Source organism: Ranitomeya imitator, chromosome 7 (genome assembly GCF_032444005.1).
Source record: "Ranitomeya imitator isolate aRanImi1 chromosome 7, aRanImi1.pri, whole genome shotgun sequence".
Classification (NCBI taxonomy): Eukaryota; Metazoa; Chordata; class Amphibia; order Anura; family Dendrobatidae; genus Ranitomeya; species Ranitomeya imitator.
Window position 1 is genome coordinate 213,384,085 of NC_091288.1, and position 18,725 is coordinate 213,402,809.

The window sequence follows — 18,725 nt, forward strand, 5'->3', positions numbered from 1 at the left end:
GCCCTTCCAGGTTCTGCTTTTGTAGCCAGCAATGATCAGCAGCGAGCAGGTCTTTCTGGGACTAAGTCCTGCTTTTCCCATACTGAGTATGCCCACGGGATGACCTCCCATTGGAGGTCGGGGGTCACATGCTCAGGTCCTGTTGTGGCTCCTATTGGTCCATCTGGAAGTTCTTGTAGCACTGCTGCTATAAAAGGTTTGCATGGCCGCTCGGCCATGCGCTAGTGTACTCTTGAAATCGTGTGTGTGTTGAGTGAAAGTTGTTCATTAATCATCCCCTCCCTTGTGTTTCACTGCTCTTGTAAGGTTGATGTTTGCTATCTAGCGCCCAGGTGAGCTATCAACAATAAACACGAAACAGAGTCTAATTGCTGTGACCGCCAGTGCGGCGCCTTGCGCTATTAGAGCCCTTTCCTATCCCAAGTCCGGGTGGTTAGTGGCGTCCGCTAGAGCGGCACTGCACGCACTCTTGTGCATTTAAGTTATTTTTGCAGTTACTCTGACACCCCAGTTGTGGTGTCAAGCGCAAGAGGTCTAGACCAACTCTAATTCTGTGTCTTGGGATAGAGTTCTGAGACTCCTTGCTTGCGCTCTTGGTGCGGTACCGCGGCCCTGTGACGCAACAGGGTTCGCTTCGCTAACAGGGTGAAGTTAACCCGTGTGTGTATCCACATTGTACCGCCATGTAGTCCGTCATTACTCAGCAGCAAGTTCCATTTCTGCACTGTGAACCCCGGGCTGCGAACGCACCTTATACCATCTCTCTAATTATTTGGTGCTTTCCACTAGCCCTAACACTCAGAAACAGAGGTGACTCTTGGTCTTCCTTTCCTGGGGCGGTCCTCATGTGAGCCAGTTTCTTTGTAGCACTTGATGGTTTTTGCAAATGTACTTGGGGACACTTTCAAAGTTTTCCCAGTTTTTCGGACTGACTGACCTTCATTTCTTAAAGTAATGATGGCCACTCGTTTTTCTTTACTTAGCTGCTTTTTTCTTGCCATAATACAAATTTGTAACAGTCTATTCAGTAGGACTATCAGCTGTGTATCCATCAAACTTCTGCACAACACAACTGATGGTCCCAACCCCATTTATAAGGCAAGAAATCCCACTTATTAATCCTGACAAGGGCACACCTGTGAAGTGAAAACCATTTCCAGTGACTACCTCTTGAAGCTCCTCAAGAGAATGCCAAGAGTGTGCAAAGCAGTCATCAAAGGAAAAGGTGGCTACTTTGAAGAACCTAGAATATAAGACATATTTTCAGTTGTTTCACACTTTTTTGTTAAGTATATAATTCCACATGTGTTAATTCAGTGTGAATGTACAATTTTCATAGTCATGAAAATAAAGAAAAATCTTTAAATGAGAAGGTGTGTTCAAACTTTTGGTCTGTATTGTATATATACATATGTATATATACAGTGGCATGTAAAAGTTTGGGCACCCCTGGTCAAAATTACTGTTGTGAACAGTTGAGCAAGTTGAAGATGAAATGATTTCTAAAAGACCTAAAGTTACAGATGACACATTTGTTTTTTTTATTTTAGGCCAAACAATATATATTTTCATCTCTTACATATTAAAAATTACAAAAAGGAAAACGGACCAATGCAAAAGTTTGCGCACCCTGCATGGTTAATACCTTGTAGCGCCACTTTTGTAAGTTTCGCAGCTTGTAAATGCTTTTTGTAGCCAGACGACAAGAGTGTTTCGATTCTTGTTTGAGGGATTTTCATCCATTCTTCTGTGGAGTATTCCTTCAGTTCTGTGAGATTCCTGAGTTGTCTTGCATCCTCCGCTATTTTGAAGTTTGGCCACAGATTTTCAGTGATGTTCAAATCAAGGGACTGAGACTGTGAGGGTCATTGTAAAAACCTTCAGCTGCTTGATGAGCTGAGTATTGCAGTAGATGGTCTGCTTCTGATTGTTTATAGCTATTCTTGGATAAGTCTGCAGGGTGTGAAGGTGGAAATCAATGATTTCAAATGAACATTCATCAAGTGAAATTCAACAATAAACAACTGTTTTGTCCAACCGGTAAAACAAAATCATCATTGTCTGGAACTAATCCAGTTGTGTTATATTTTTTCATCCCACAGTCAGGTTAAAAAAAATCTGCCAATCTGTCCGTTTGACCAAAGAGAAACAAAAGACCAGCGCTCCATCCGGATGTAGTATTCCAACGTGCAAACTTTATTGAGCCATGTAACAGCGACGTTTCGACCCTTAGGTCTTTATCAATCTGTCCGTTTGACGTCATGTGCACAGTCGGAAATCCCGCATCTGTGCATTCTGGCTGCCGTCTCTCCTCTGCACCACTCTGCTCTTCTGTGGGCACTATCTTCAATTTTTGATGTGCGCAGGCGTCAAAGAGTCACTGTAACTTCCGGTCCCAGTGATCTTTGGCACACCGTAAAGCTGAATTCCCCACAATGCAGAGGAGCGACAGCAAGCAGAATGTACAGGCTCAGGACCCTAAAGAGAAGTCGAGAAATATTGCATAATGACGACCGGAGGCTGTCTTATCTTCCAGGCAGTGCATTCCCCATAGCCTAGAAGATCGAAGCTAGAAAAGATGATCTTTACTGAAAAAAGCATCATTAAGGAGGCATACATGTATGACTAATTTAGCTGTATACAACCTGCATGCCAAAACTAATAGCTCAAAATGGTGACAGATTCCTTTCAATTTCACATTCACTCACAACATCGTGAGTCCAATCTAACCCTTCTAACTTAATAACTGAATTGCAATTATCCAGGCCATGTGTCATCTCTAATTAAAGGTAAAATTGCGATACGAAACATGGTGACAATATCTACCTCCTGGGACCTATAGAGGTGAAGATATCCTATTTACGATTATTTTCTTATGCCGATTCCTCTCTTTGGAGATGTCTTTATGCATTTTAATTTTTCTCTACGACAGTACGTGTTTTTCATAACCAGAAAAGTTAAATCAATCGTCTTGGGCTTACAGTATCAATACAAAAGGGTTCAGGTAATTTGAAGCCCTCTGTTGTTCGATGAGCTGAGGATTGCTGTTGATGGTCTTCTTGATGTTTCTCTGGCACCACTCCAATCCATCCTACACTCTGCTGCCTGACTAATTTACCAGTCTCCCCGCTATTGCCCAGCCTCTCCCCTATGCCAAGCCCTTCACTGGCTTCCTATTGTTCAAAGGCTCCAGTTCAAGACCCTTACTATGACATACAAAGCCATCCACAACCAGTCTCCTCCATAGATCTGTGACATGGTCTCCCAATACTTACCTACACACAACCTCCGATCCTCACAAGATCTCCTTCTCTACTCCCCTCTTATCTCTTCTTCCCACAACCGTATCCAAGACTTCTCATGTGCTTTCCCCATACTCTAGAACTCTCTTCCCCAAGAACATCAGACTCTCGCCTACCATAGAAACCTTCAAAAAGAACCTGAAGACTCACCTGCAGTGATCCTCAGCCTACTGAACCGCCGCACAACCAGCTCTACCCTCTCCTAGTGTGTCCTCACCCATCCCCTGCAGACTGTGAGCCCTCGCGGGTAGGGTCCTCTCTCCTTCTGTACCTGTTAGTGCCTTGTTTTTTGCTCATGTTTATTGTATTTGTCTATATTTGCCCCCTTTTCACATGTAGAGTGTCATGGAATAAATGGCGCTATAAAAATGTATAATAATGTTTACGGATTTTCTTGAATAATTGTGCAGTCTGTGAAGGTGCCCATATACATTGATGGAAATCAACAATTTCAAACATAATGAACATTCTTCAAGTGAAATACAGCAATAAACTTTTGTACAACCGATAACAAACAATCATTATTGTTTGGAACTAAGTCAGTTGGGTTGGATTTTTCATCCGGTAGTCAGATAAAATGTAAGTTCTGAAGCATTTAGGCATTTCTCATGCCATTATATACTTCATTAGTCTATGGCGGATCGTCTGTTTAGTTGCAGCTGTCTCAGCACCACTCGCTTCACATCTCTATTACACAGGCAGAAAAACAGGATTTAGCACAGGAGGCCACTCTAGCTAGATAGGACAGGATAGGACAGAGTTCTGTGCGGTCAGTATTAAAACCCTTCAAAAAATCCACAGCAGAAAATACAAAAAAAACTTCCTACATCTAACTAAAGATGTAGGAGCGTATATCTGCGACTCCAGTGAATCCTATATACAGAGCAGGAATAAACTGAAACAAGCACACAGCAGTGTGCCACAGATACAAAAACAAAACACTTATCTTTGCTGAATTTGGCAGCAAGCAGGAGAAGCCAGAAAGAGATCCAACACTTCACAAGGAACATTGACAACTGGCAAGGGCTAAAGGATCCTGCACACCTAAATATCCCAGTCAGAATTGTAATTATCCGATACACCTGGCCAGGACTGCGAGTCAGAGACAACTGCATTCCCACCAACAACCACTGGAGGGAACCCAAGAGCAGAATTCACAACAGTAATGGTTCACAAATAAACGTATCCAGGTGTTAGAATGGCCTATCCAATCGAGAATCTGTGGAAAGAGCTGAAAACTGCAGTTCACAAACGATCTCCATCAAACCTCACTGATCTCGAGCTGTTTGCCAATGAAGAAAGGGGAAGAATTTCAGTCTCTCGATGTACAAAACTGATAGAGACAAACCCCAAGCGACTTGCAGTTGTAATTGCAGCAAAAGGTGGCGCAACATACTATTAAGTTAAAGGGGCCGAATAATATTGCACGCCCCATTTTTCAGTTTTTGAATGTCCATAAAAATTTAAAATAACCAATAAATTTTGTTCAACTTCACAATGGTGTTCTACACCAGAGATAATTATGAGCATTAAACTGGAGAGGTGCATTTACATACTGTATGTACCAGTGACTCCATTGCCACCAGTTGATCCATGGTGATGGCCATATCAGCTGACTGCAGCCTGGAAAGGTCATAGAGGCCTGATTCCTGTGCACTGCAGTACTTTGCTCTGCCCTCAGCAGGGCAGAAAAAGTACGCCTGCCCCGGAGCCACGGCTGGAAGACAAGAAGATGACGTCATTGTATGAAGATGTGAGGCGCCTAAACTGGACCGCGACACCAATCGGACCTGCACTGAACCTGGGGCCACCCCTGGGTGAGTATAATATAACCTGTTTTTCTTATCTTTCAGGGTACATTGGGGATTTATCTACAGCATTACAGAATGCTGGAGATAAGTCTCTGATGTCGGTGGCCGCAGCTCATACTCAAATTTTGGGGTGACAGATTCCCTTTAAAACATCGGTTACAGGAGCCCATCACAGGGATTCAGCAATACCACACCGTTATTCCATTGAGTGAAGAAGAAATAAAGACAAGGATTTTTTTATCCAGCAATGACAGTAAAGTCCATGAAGTGACTGAACGTGGCAGAAGATTGGCAATGGATGACATAACTGGTTGTGTGACCTGTGCATATGATTGGCACTGGTGGCTTCTTGGCTTTCCAAAGATTATGACAATGAAGAAGTAGAAGAAATGTAATCAAGAACAAAAGTAACACACATACTTTTTTAAAAAAACAAAAAACTTTATAGCATATACTTTTCCCCAAATCACCCATAAAAATGTAGAATTTGACTCCTCAAAAACAAAATATCAACATAGTCTTGTGACATATCAAAGTAAAGCCTATGCAATTCTGAACATCTCTGTATCTTAATTCTAGCCCGAGATATGATACAAATTGTAAAGCCATAGAGGGCCAAAATTCAGGCTTTTTAAAAAAAAGTCGAAGGTATCATGTCCGTGTCCTAGTCTCCTGAATAAAATTGTAGTTTCATTTATTGTCATGAAAAAGTAGTAGGGAAAAATATTAGTGGAAAAATATTCTACTGGGGAAATAAAATATGTGTTTAATAAGTAATTAATTCCTGCAAATGTAAAGGGTCTAAAATAATCCATGGAAAGTCTTTAAAAAATAGTACTGAAATCACATGAAATAAAGCAGTTTATACTTACCTCTAAAACTTGCTCATGTCGATGGCACTATTTTCTTTTTCATATACAATGTGTGTCTATGTTTAACCCAACCAGAACTCGCTGTAAGGGACCCATGGGGAGAAGAATGTACAAATGTCATCACTGCTGGCCCATATTAGAGTACTAGGGGCATATGCCAGACTACCAAAACCGTAAAGGTGAATTCCCCACACTGCAGAGCAATGCAGAGGAGTAACGGCAAGCAGAATGTGCAGGCGCAGGACCCTGAAGAGAAATCGATGAGAAATCTTGCATAATGAAGACCGGAGGCTGTCTTATCTACCAGGCAGTGCACTCCCCATAGCCTGGAAGATCAAAGCTAGAAAAGATGATTTTTACTGAAAAAGGCATCATCAAGGAGGCATACAGGTATGGCTAATTTAGCTATATACAACCTGCATGCCCATAGTAATAACTCAAAAAGCTCAAAATGATGACAGATTCCTTTCAATTTCGCATTCACTCACAACACGGTGAGGACAATCTAATCCTTCTAAGTTAATAACTGGATGGATATTATCCAATCCATGTTTCATCACTATTTAAAGGTAAAATCGCAATAAGAAGCATGGTGTGTTATGAAAGGTAATTCAGTACCACAATGGACATAGAGGTCAGTGCACATACAGTGACCTGGCAATAACCCAAAAAAGAAGAACGAGCTCTGAGACGTGGGAACTCTGTTGACCGCAATCCCTAATCCTCTCCAACCACACTAAAGGCAGCCGTGGATTGCGCCTAACGCTCCCTATGCAACTCGGCACGGCCTGAGAAACTAGCTAGCCTGAAGATAGAAAATAAGCCTACCTTGCCTCAGAGAAATACCCCAAAGGAAAAGGCAGCCCCCACATATAATGACTGTGAGTTAAGATGAAAAGACAAACGTAGAGATGAAATAGATTTAGCAAAGTGAGGCCCAACTTTCCGAACAGAGCGAGGATAGGAAAGGTAACTTTGCGGTCAACACAAAACCCTACAAAAACCTCGCAAAGGGGGCAAAAAGACCCTCCGTACCGAACTAACGGCACGGAGGTACACCCTCTGCCTCCCAGAGCTTCCAGCAAGCAGAAAAAAAAACAAATTGACAAGCTGGACAGAAAAAAACATAAAACAAATAGCAAAGAGGAACTTAGCTATGCAGAGCAGCAGGCCACAGGAACGATCCAGGAGGAAACGTGTCCAATACTAGAACATTGACTGGAGGCCAGGATCAAAGCACTAGGTGGAGTTAAATAGAGCAGCACCTAACGACTTCACCACATCACCTGAGGAAGGAAACTCAGAAGCCGCAGTACCACTTTCCTCCACCAACGGAAGCTCACAGAGAGAACCAGCCGAAGTACCACTTGTGACCACAGGAGGGAGCTCTGCCACAGAATTCACAACAATGGTGACAATATCCACCGCCTGGGACCTACAGAGGCGAAGATATCCTGTCTACGATTATTATGCCGATTTCGATTCCTCTCCCTATTTTTCATAACCAGAAAAGTTAAATCAATCACCTCGCTCTTACATTTTCAAGACAAAAGGGTTCAAGTAAATTGAAGCCCATGGCTGTTTGATGAGCTGAGGATTCCCGTAGATGGTCTGCTTATTGTTTCTGGGCTTTTTTTTGGATAATAATCATCAACATAATCAACATTCTTCAAGTGAAGTACTCAATCATCATTGTCTGGAACTAAGTCAGTCGCGTTGGCTTTTTTCATCTGGTAATCAGATAAAACGTAAGTTATGAAACGTTTAGGCATTTCTTATGCCATTATACATTTCATTAGTGTATGGCGGATCATCTGTTTAGTTGCAGCTGTCTCTTCACCGCCCGCTTCACATCTCAATCTAATATGATCATTCGTCCACCCTCTTCAATTGATTCCCTTTAATCTTGAAATGTGAGTGTGAAAACAACCAAAGGCATTTTCCCAGATATTTAGAACTTCATGTTCTACTCTGTAATATTTTCGAACCTCTATCGAAAGATTGGAAACCCAACAAGAATGTGACTATCCCTGTCACATAATCTCAAGATTCTTTGCTAGGTGAAGAGAATGGGGCCTCAGACTGCGCTGCTCGCCTGTCAGGATAATGTACCAGAGAAGTCCAAGTAGATGTAATAGAGAATAATTTACTTGGACTTCTCTGGTACATTGTCCTGACAGGCGAGCAGCGCAGTCTGATGCCCCATTCTCTTCACCTAGCAAAGGATCATCACATCGGGGCTTGCAGCATCCGCCAATGCTAAGTGCAGTGGTTGTGTCTCACACAACCATAATAGGTGAGTGAATTTATATTATCTCTCACGAATATTCCCTTTATCTCGGATAAGACCCTATGTGCGCGCTATATTCCTTCTGGCTACCATAATCTCAAGATTGGGAGAGATATATCCTCCTTTCTCTTAAGTGGAACAAGACTTTTATATTCCGGTTGGATTTTTTTGCTGTTAATGAGAACTTTGTGTTCATTTATGTCAAACATAAATTAAATGAATACTTGTCTGCTTCCGTTTAACTCAGGAAAGGTAATAAGAGGTTGTCACAGGCCTATCCCATAGTCAGGGCCGCCATCAGAGCATTACAGCCCTTACTACTGTATGGGGCCCGGTGATGAGGAGCAAAAAGGGGGGCCCGAACACAATGGCAGCTCGGGCCTCCCTCTCTTTGCTTCTCCTCATCGGGCCCCTGGACATTTTGTTCAAGGCTTCCGAACCCCCTATGCATAACAGCACTGTGGTGTTTTAAAGATACACCTACAGTACTGTTAATGCATTCAGAGAATGGAAAATGGCACTGTACCTTTAACCCCTTCCCGACCTTTGACGCATACGCTGCGTCATGAAAGTCGGTGCTATTCCGACCCATGACGCAGCATATGCGTCATGGAAAGATCGCGTCCCTGCAGATCGGGTGAAAGGGTTAACTCCCATTTCACCCGATCTGCAGGGACAGGGGGAGTGGTAGTTTAGCCCAGGGGGGGTGGCTTCACCCCCTCGTGGCTACGATCGCTCTGATTGGCTGTTGAAAGTGAAACTGCCAATCAGAGCGATTTGTAATATTTCACCTAAAAAAATGGTGAAATATTACAATCTAGCCATGGCCGATGCTGCAATATCATCGGCCATGGCTGGACACACTAATGTGCACCCACCCCACTCCTCCGATCGCCCCCCCAACCCCCGATCTGTGGTCTGCTCCCCTCGGTCCTGTGCTCCGCTCCCCCGTCCTCCTGCCCGATCCCCCCGTGCTCCAATCACACCCCCGTGCTCCAATCAAACCCCCCCGCACTCCGATCCCCCCCCGCACAGCGATCCCCCCCGCACAGCGATTCCCCCCCGTGCTCCGATCCACCCGCCCGCACAGCGATCCCCCACTCCGTGCTCCAATCCACCCCCCCGTGTTCCGATCCACCCCCCCGTGCTCCGACGCCCCCCCCCCCCCGTGCCCTGATCTCCCCCCCTTATACTTACCTGGCCTCCCGGGGACCGTCCGTCTTCTTTCCTGGGCGCCGCCATCTTCCAAAATGGCGGGCGCAGTGCAGTGCAGATTCGGTCCAGAGTGAATTTTGATCACTGAGATAGGTTATATCTCAGTGATCAAAATAAAAAAAAAAGTAAATGACCCCCCCCCCTTTGTCACCCCCATAGGTAGGGACAATAAAAAAAATAAAAAAATTTTTTCCACTAAGGTTGGGGTAAGAACTAGGGTTAGGGGTGGGGTTAGGGGTAGGGTTAGGGGTAGGGTTAGGGGTAGGGTTAGGGTTTCGGTATGTGCACACGTATTCTGGTCCTCTGCGGATTTTTCCGCTGCGGATTTGATAAATCCGCAGTGCTAAACCGCTGCGGATTTATGGCGGATTTACCATGTTTTTTCTGCGCATTTCAATGCGGTTTTACAACAGCGATTTTCTATTTGAGCAGTTGTAAAACCGCTGCGGAATCCGCAGAAAGAAGTGACATGCTGCGGAATGTAAACCGCTGCGTTTCCGTGCAGTTTTTCTGCAGCATGTGTACAGCGATTTTTGTTTTCCATAGGTTTGCATTGAACTGTAAACTCATGGGAAACTGCTGCGGATTCGCAGCGTTTTCCGCAGCGTGTGCACATACCTTTAGAATTAGGCTATGTGCACACGGTGCGGATTGGCCGCTGCGGATCCGCAGCAGAGTTCCATCAGGTTTACAGTACCATGTAAACATATGGAAAGCCAAATCCGCTGTGCCCATGGTGCGGAAAATACCGCGCGGGAACGCTGCGTTGTATTTTCCGCAGCATGTCAATTCTTTGTGCGGATTCCGCAGCGTTTTACACCTGTTCCTCAATAGGAATCCGCAGGTGAAATCCGGACAAAAAACACTGGAAATCCGCGGTAAATCCGCAGGTAAAACGCAGTGCCTTTTACCCGCGGATTTTTCAAAAATGGTGCTGAAAAATCTCATACGAATCCGCAACGTTGGCACATAGCCTTAGGGCTAGGGTTGGGTTGGAATTAGGGTTGTGGTTAGGGTTAGGGGTGTGTTGGGGTTACGGGTGTGTTGGGGTTAGGATTGTGATTAGGGTTACGGCTACAGTTGGGATAAGGATTAGGGGTGTGTTGGAGTTAGAATTGAGGGGTCTCCACTGTTTAGGCACATCAGGGGGTCTCCAAACGCAACATGGCGCCACCATTGATTCCAGCCAATCTTGTATTCAAAAAGTCAAATGGTGCTCCCTCACTTCCGAGCCCCGACGTGCACCCAAACAGTGGTTTACCCCCACATATGGGGTACCAGCATACTCAGGACAAACTGCGCAACAATTACTGGGGTCCAATTTCTCCTGTTACCCTTGTGAAAATAAAGAAATGCTTGCTAAAACATCATTTTTGAGGAAATAAAAATGATTTTTTATTTTCACGGCTCTGCGTTGTAAACGTCTGTGAAGCACTTGGGGGTTCAAAGTGCTCACCACATATATAGATAAGTTCCTTGGGGGGTCTAGTTTCTAAAATGGGGTCACTTGTGGGGGGTTTCTACTGTTTAGGCACACCAGGGGCTCTGCAAACGCAATGTGACGCCCGCAGACCATTCCATCAAAGTCTGCATTTCAAAAGTCACTACTTCCCTTCTGAGCCCCGACGTGTGCCCAAACAGTGGTTTACCCCCACACATGGGGTATCAGCGTACTCAGGAGAAACTGGACAACAAATATTGGGGTAAAATTTCTCCTGTTACCCTTGGGAAAATTAAAAAATTCTGGGCTAAATAATTATTTTTGAGGAAAGAAAACGTATTTATTATTTTCACGGCTCTGCATTATAAACTTCTGTGAAGCACTTGGGGGTTCAAAGTGCTCACCACACATCTAGATAAGTTCCTTTCGGGGTCTAGTTTCCAAAATGGGGTCACTTGTGGGGGGTTTCTACTGTTAAGCCACATCAGGGGCTCTGCAAACGCAACGTGACGCCCACAGAGCATTCCATCAAAGTCTGCATTTCAAAATGTCACTACTTCACTTCCGAGCCCCGGCATGTGCCCAAACAGTGGTTTACCCCCACATATGGGGTATCAGCGTACTCAGGAGAAACTGGACAACAACTTTTGGGGTCAAATTTCTCCTGTTACCCTTTGTAAAATAAAAAATTGCAGGCTAAAAGATCATTTTTGAGAAAATAATTTTTTTTTTATTTTCATGGCTCTGCGTTATAAACTTCTGTGAAGCACTTGGGGGTTCAAAGTCCTCACCACACATCTAGATTAGTTCCTTTGGGGGTCTAGTTTCCAAAATGGGGTCATTTCTGGGGGATCTCCAATGTTTAGGCACACAGGGGCTCTCCAAACGTGACATGGTGTCCGCTAATGATTGGAGCTAATTTTCCATTTAAAAAGCCAAATGGCGTGCCATCCCTTCCGAGCCCTGCCGTGCGCCCAAACAGTGGTTTACCCCCACATATGGGGTATCAGCGTACTCAGGACAAACTGGACAACAATATTTGGGGTCCAATTTCTCCTATTATCCTTGGCAAAATAGGAAATTCCAGGCTAAAAAATCATTTTTGAGGAAAGAAAAATTATTTTTTATTTTCATGGCTCTGCGTTATAAACTTCTGTGAAGCACCTGGGGGTTTAAAGTGCTCAATATGCATCTAGATAAGTTCCTTGGGGGGTCTAGTTTCCAAAATGGGGTCACTTGTGGCGGAGCTCCAATGCATAGGCACACAGGGGCTCTCCAAACGCGACATGGTGTCCGCTAACAATTGGAGCTAATTTTCCATTCAAAAAGTCAAATGGCGCGCCTTCCCTTCCGAGCCCAGCCGTGTGCCCAAACAGTGGTTTACCCCCACGTATGAGGTATCGGCGTACTCGGGAGAAATTGCCCAACAAATTTTATGATCCATTTTATCCTACTGCCCATGTGAAAATGAAAAAATTGAGGCGAAAAGAATTTTTTTGTGAAAAAAAAGTACTTTTTCATTTTTACAGATCAATTTGTGAAGCACCTGAGGGTTTAAAGTGCTCACTAGGCATCTAAATAAGTTCCTTGGGGGGTCTAGTTTCCAAAATGGGGTCACTTGTGGGGGAGCGCCAATGTTTAGGCACACGGGTGCTCTCCAAACGCGACATGGTGTCCGCTAACGATGGAAATAATTTTTCATTCAAAAAGTCAAATGGCGCTCCTTCCCTTCCGAGCCTTACCATGTGCCCAAACAGTGGTTTACCCCCACATATGAGGTATCGGCGTACTCGGGAGAAATTGCCCAACAAATTTTAGGATCCATTTTATCCTGTTGCCCATGTGAAAATGAAAAAATTGAGGCTAAAATAATTTTTTTGTGAAAAAAAGTACTTTTTCATTTTTACGGATCAATTTGTGAAGCACCTGGGGGTTCAAAGTGCTCACTATGCATCTAGATAAGTTCCTTGGGGCGTCTAGTTTCCAAAATGGGGTCACTTGTGGGGGAGCTCCAATTTTTAGGCACACGGGGGCTCTCCAAACGTGACATGGTGTCCGCTAAAGAGTGGAGCCAATTTTTGATTCAAAAAGTCAAATGGCGCTCCTTCCCTTCCAAGCCCTGCCGTGCGCCCAAACAGTGGTTTACCCCCACATATGAGGTATCAGCGTACTCAGGACAAATTGGACAACAACTTTCGTCGTTCAGTTTCTCCTTTTACCATTGGGAAAATAAAAAAATTGTTGCTAAAAAATAATTTTTGTGACTAAAAAGTTAAATGTTCATTTTTTCCTTCCATGTTGCTTCTGCTGCTGTGAAGCACCTGAAGGGTTAATAAACTTTTTGAATGTGGTTTTGAGTACCTTGAGGGGTGCAGTTTTTAGAATGGTGTCACTTTTGGGTATTTTCAGCCATATGGACCCCTCAAACTGACTTCAAATGTGAGGTGGTCCCTAAAAAAAATGGTTTTGTAAATTTCGTTGTAAAAATGATAAATCGCTGGTCAAATTTTAACCCTTATAACTTCCTAACGAAAAAAAATTTTGTTTCCAAAATTGTGCTGATGTAAAGTAAACATGTGGGAAATGTTATTTATTAACTATTTTGTGTCACATATCTCTCTGGTTTAACAGAATAAAAATTCAAAATGTGAAAATTGCGAAATTTTCAAAATTTTCGCCAAATTTCCGTTTTTATCACAAATAAACGCAGAATTTATTGACCTAAATTTACCACTAACATGAAGCCCAATATGTCACGAAAAAACAATCTCAGAACCGCTAGGATCCGTTGAAGCGTTCCTGAGTTATTACCTCATAAAGGGACACTGGTCAGAATTGCAAAAAACGGCAAGGTCTTTAAGGTCAAAATAGGCTGGGTCATGAAGGGGTTAAAAGCTGCGGCCAGCCGAGGTGCATCATGGTCCTGCCTGATGTCACACGCTGCTCCACTTCCTCATTCCGGAGCAGAGAAAACAGCGTGTGTGCGGTGTGTCACGCGGGGGCGGACTGCAGATGACGGACGAGCAGAGTGAGTCTCTCTGGGGATCCCATCTGCTGAGTTGTTTGTTCTCCTGTGTGATACTGTCTGCTGAGCCGTTTATCTAATCCTATCCTATGTGATACTGTCTGCTGAGCTGTATATCTAATCCTATCCTGTGTGATACTGTCTGCTGAGCCGTGTATCTTATCCTATCCTATGTGATACTGTCTGCTGAGCTGTATATCTAATCCTATCCTATGTGATACTGTCTGCTGAGTTGTATCTAATCCTCTCCTGTGTGATACCGTCTGCTGAGCTGTTTATCTAATCCTATCCTGTGTGATACCGTCTGCTGAGCTGTGTATCTAATCCTATCCTGTGTATTACTGTCTGCTGAGCCGTATCTAATCCTCTCTTGTGTAATACTGTCTGCTGAGCCGTGTATCTAATCCCCTCCTGTGTGATACTGTCTGCTGAGCCATGTATCTAATCCTCTCCTGTGTGATACTGACTGCTGAGCTGTGTATCTAATCTTATCCTGTGTTATACTGACTGCTGAGTCATGTATCTAATCCTCTCCTGTGTAATACTGTCTGCTGAGCTGTGCATCTAATCCTCTCCTGCGTGATAGTCTGATGAGCCGTGTATCTAATCCTCTCCTGCGTGATTGTCTGATGAGCCGTGTATCTAATCCTATCCTGTGATACTGTCTGCTGAGCTGTGTATCTAATCCTATCTTGTGTGATACTGTCTGCTGAGCTGTGTATCTAATCCTATCCTGTGTGATACTGACTGCTGAGCCTTGTATCTAATCTTATACTGTGTGATACTGACTACTGAGCCGTGTATCTAATCCTATCCTGTGTGATCCTGTCTGCTGAGTTGTATCAAATCCTCTCCCATGTGATACTGCCTGCTGAGCTGTATCTAATCCTATCCTGTGTGATACTGTCTGCTGAGCTGTGTATCTAATCCTCTCCCGTGTGATTAGCTCTATCTCATTCTCCCCTGTGTGACCCCATCCGGTGGGCACTGTGGTATAACCCCTTCTCGCTGTTTCAGGTTGGGTGGTCTTGGACGTCATCGCTTCTGCCGTTCTGTTCTTCTGACTGGGGGCGACGGATGAGCAGTTGGAGGCGGAAGGCAGATCAGGCAGATGGCGGGCGAGCAGGGTGAGTGTCTATGGTGAGAAGAGGCTTCAGGTGGCTCACTGTGGCTGTGTCTGTACTGGTATCGTGTGGCTGATGAGGGAAGGCGAGTGGGGACTGGGGGCCCCATCTAACAGGGTCCAGGGGGAGGCTAGTGGGGACTGGAGGCCGCATCCAACAGGGTCCAGGGGGAGGCTAGTGGGGACTGGGGGCCACATCCAACAGGGTCCAGAGGGAGGATAGTGGGGACTGGGGCCTCATCCAACAGGGTCCAGGGGGAGGCTAGTGGGGACCAGGGGCCGCATCCAACTGTCCAGGGGGAGGCTAGTGGGGACTGGGGACCGCATCCAACAGGGTCCAGGGGGTGGCTAGTGGGAACTGGGCCGCATCCAACAGGGTTCAGAAGGAGGCTAGTGGGGACTGGGGGCCGCATCCAACAGGGTCCAGAGGAAGGCTAGTGGGGACTGGGGGCTGCATCCAACAGGGCCCAGGGGGAGGCGAGTGGAATGTATAAGCTACTGGATGATCCTGACCTGCTGCAAAACCAAATGCCCAATTATAAAAGGCAGCAGCTCAGGATAATCTAGTAGCTTATAAATTTTGGTTGGGGTTTGGAAGGGCGGTGGGAAATTATTGAAGCAAGTTGGTACTGTACATATGATCGGGAAACATCTTTATTATGGCAGTGTAATTTTTGAAATGGGGCTATCGGTCTGCGCTCCCACAGCAGTGTATGGACTGGACGCTGATCTCCTGACCAGCATCCTCATTCATACATGCTGTGAGGCTGCTGAGTTCAGGTCAGGAGACCCGCAGCCGCTCCATGCACTGCGGTCCAAGTGCAGACCGATATTCGCCACAAGTGGAGCTTTTCCAAGAGAGGGCAGAGGAACTGTGGAAGGTTCGTGGGGTGGAGGCGGCGCTAGGGTGGAGGTGGAACTGGGGGTGGAGCCTGGGCGGAATTTCAAGGGGGTCCCAAATTTTTGACGGTATGGGGCCCTGAAATTCCTAGTGGCAGCCCTGCCCATAGTGGTCATCGTTGTTAAATAATATAATATTCTGACCCATTATTAAAACTAGAGATGTTCTATACATGGTATGAACCCACCAAGAATGTGACTGTCCCTATCACATAATATCAAGATTGAGAGAGATGTGTCCATTATACAACTCAATAGTCTATAGTGGATTGTCTCTTTAGTTGTAGCAGTCTCATCACCGCCCGCTTCACATCTCTATTACGTAGACTGTATATCAGTGGATTTAGCGTTGGCGTGGCTGTGGCATATAACAAGGTGAAGATCTGATCCAGAATATCAGAGTATCTAGTAGTTGGCAATAAATACATCGATACTCCTGTGCTGTAGTAGAGCATGATGACGATGAGATGAGTGGAGCAGGTGGAGAAAGCCTTTGTTCTTCCATCCCTAGATTTTATACGAAATATAACTTGTAACATTTTTGCATAAGATGTCAAACTACATAAAAATGGACAAAGTCCAAAAAATAATATGTCAAAATAAATCACCAGATAAAATATCTCTTTGCCAGCACATGAGATCTTCGTTAAAGCTTTCGCATCACAATGGAATTGGTGGATTGTGGTGGAACGACAGAAGGACATCTTCAAGGTCCGGACTGTGACCAAACCTGAGTTTAATGATGCAATGAACCACATGGAGGCCATCAAGGTGAAGCAGACTTTTTTACTCAATATAATATTATAATGTAGGGGCTTACAGATGGCGACGTACCGGTCATAGGCCATTGTGAACAGCAGAAGATCTTCTGTCCCGGAAGCCAAGAAGAAGAAAAACATCTGGGTGAAGCATTGCCAGAAGGACATTTTGTGATTTCCAGATGAAAGTATATGTAATAGTTTGGGGATGATAGCTGTCGTATAACACATGTCCACTAAGGACAGGTTACAGAGGAACAGATACATGGGGCTGTGCAGCTGCTCATCCACATAGATCAGAGTAACGATCAGCACATTCATGAGGATTCCAAGCGAGTAGAACATCGCGAACATGAGAGATGACCTGTCAGAATTATTAAAAAAAGGCAAAATGTGGAATTCTCCAGGAACAGACGTGTAGTTCTCCATGGAAGAATATAATATCTCAGTGGATTTATCCCTCTGAACCTTGCGAAAAATAGTGCAAAAATGAATATAAAAATAAAACATTCATTTTTTTTCCACCTTCTGACAAATCTTATCAATATTAATACTTAGGCTACCAATAGATCTGATTAATTACAGCTACTGTGTCAGTTTACACCTGTATCTAATGTCATCATTCACCCACCCACTTTAATCTTGAAATGTGAGTGTGAACACAGCCTGAAGCGTTTTCCCAGATATTTAGAATTTCATATTCTTCTCTATCATATTTTTGAACCTCCATAGAAAGAATGCAAACCCTCAAGAACGTGACTGTCCTTATCACATAATATCAAGATTGGAAGAGATATATCCTCTCTCATAAGTTGAACAAGACTTTTATATTCGAGTTGGATTTTTTTTTGCGCTAAATGAGAACTATGCGTTTAATTATGTCAATTATAAATTAAGTACATCCTTGTCTGCTTCCTTTTTTTCATGAAAGGTAATAAGAGGTTGTCACAGCCCTGTCCCATAGTGGTCATTGTTGTTAAGTAATAATGTTCTGACCCATTATTAAAACTAGAGATGTTCTGTACTTGCTATGAAACCAACAAATGGAACCTCAAAACTACAGACAGGTAACCATTGAATGGTATGATGACACCAGTTAGGGGTTGAGATATCTTAGGAGTAACTGAACTATTGTTTCGTTAAGTTAATGTGTTAAAAGCAGGAAAAATGGGCAAGTGTAAGGATTGAGTGAGTTTTCCCAAATCTTGACTGCCAAAAGACTGGGTTGGAGAATGTACAAATTGACAGGTCTTGGGTGTTTCCAGTATGCAGTGGTTGGTACTTACCAAAAGTGTTAAGATATGAAGGACGATCAGAGAGTTAATGACAGAATCATGGGCACGCAGGTGTCTCTGATGTCTTTGTAGAGTGAAAATAAGTTTGTCTGTTCCAATCCCAATGACGAATTAAAGAAAAAGCCATGAGAAAAAAGGTGTCAGAACACACTGAGCATCATAGTTTGCTGTGTACACAAACCTCTAAGAGTGTCCATGCTGGACCATAGAGCAATGGAAGAAAGGGGCCTGATATGATGAATCATGGTTTCTTCTTATTGTATGGCTGTGGCTGGGATCATGTTTGACCGAAGAGCAGAATTCATGATGTGATCCATTTATCAAGCACATGAGTGTCCCAAAGGGAAGTTGTACAATTACGGTTTCTAAATCTCTTCTTTGTTATTATTATTAGGATTTATTTTTTTCTATTCATCATCTCCCTGGTTTATCATTTGTTTTTCTCTCAGGACCTTATTTCCTTAGTGACTTATATAGAAATAAATTATTTTAAAGTTTGGATACAGAATCTACATAAAAAGTTTTGTCGCTTTGTAACTAACTTACATATGTTATGCTGATCTAGGACAGAAGCTTTGTATGCTAGGCCAAGTTTGACAATGTCTGTAGATGAGTCTTGTGACGATGATGGGTGGGGACCCATTGTGCCACTATCCGGGCTTACCCTGGAAGACTGTAGATAAATGAATACCT

At 44.0% G+C, this 18,725-nt stretch overlaps 1 protein-coding gene across 1 annotated transcript; it reads right to left on the bottom strand.

The window, feature by feature from the left end:
- Positions 1–16,185: 16,185 nt before the first annotated feature.
- LOC138646045 (olfactory receptor-like protein DTMT) lies at positions 16,186–18,132 on the bottom strand. Its single transcript, XM_069735515.1, has 2 exons — positions 18,024–18,132; positions 16,186–17,205 (listed from the first exon to the last, which is right to left on the bottom strand). The coding sequence occupies exon 2, from the start codon at positions 17,164–17,166 to the stop codon at positions 16,231–16,233; it is 936 nt and encodes a 311-aa protein (XP_069591616.1). The 5' UTR covers positions 17,167–17,205; positions 18,024–18,132; the 3' UTR covers positions 16,186–16,230.
- Between the last annotated feature and the right edge of the window lie 593 nt (positions 18,133–18,725).

Excerpts from the sequence above, each read along its gene's own strand:
- LOC138646045 (XM_069735515.1), bottom strand. The coding sequence starts at position 17,166 with ATGGAGAACTACACGTCTGTTCCTGGAGAATTCCACATTTTGCCTTTT.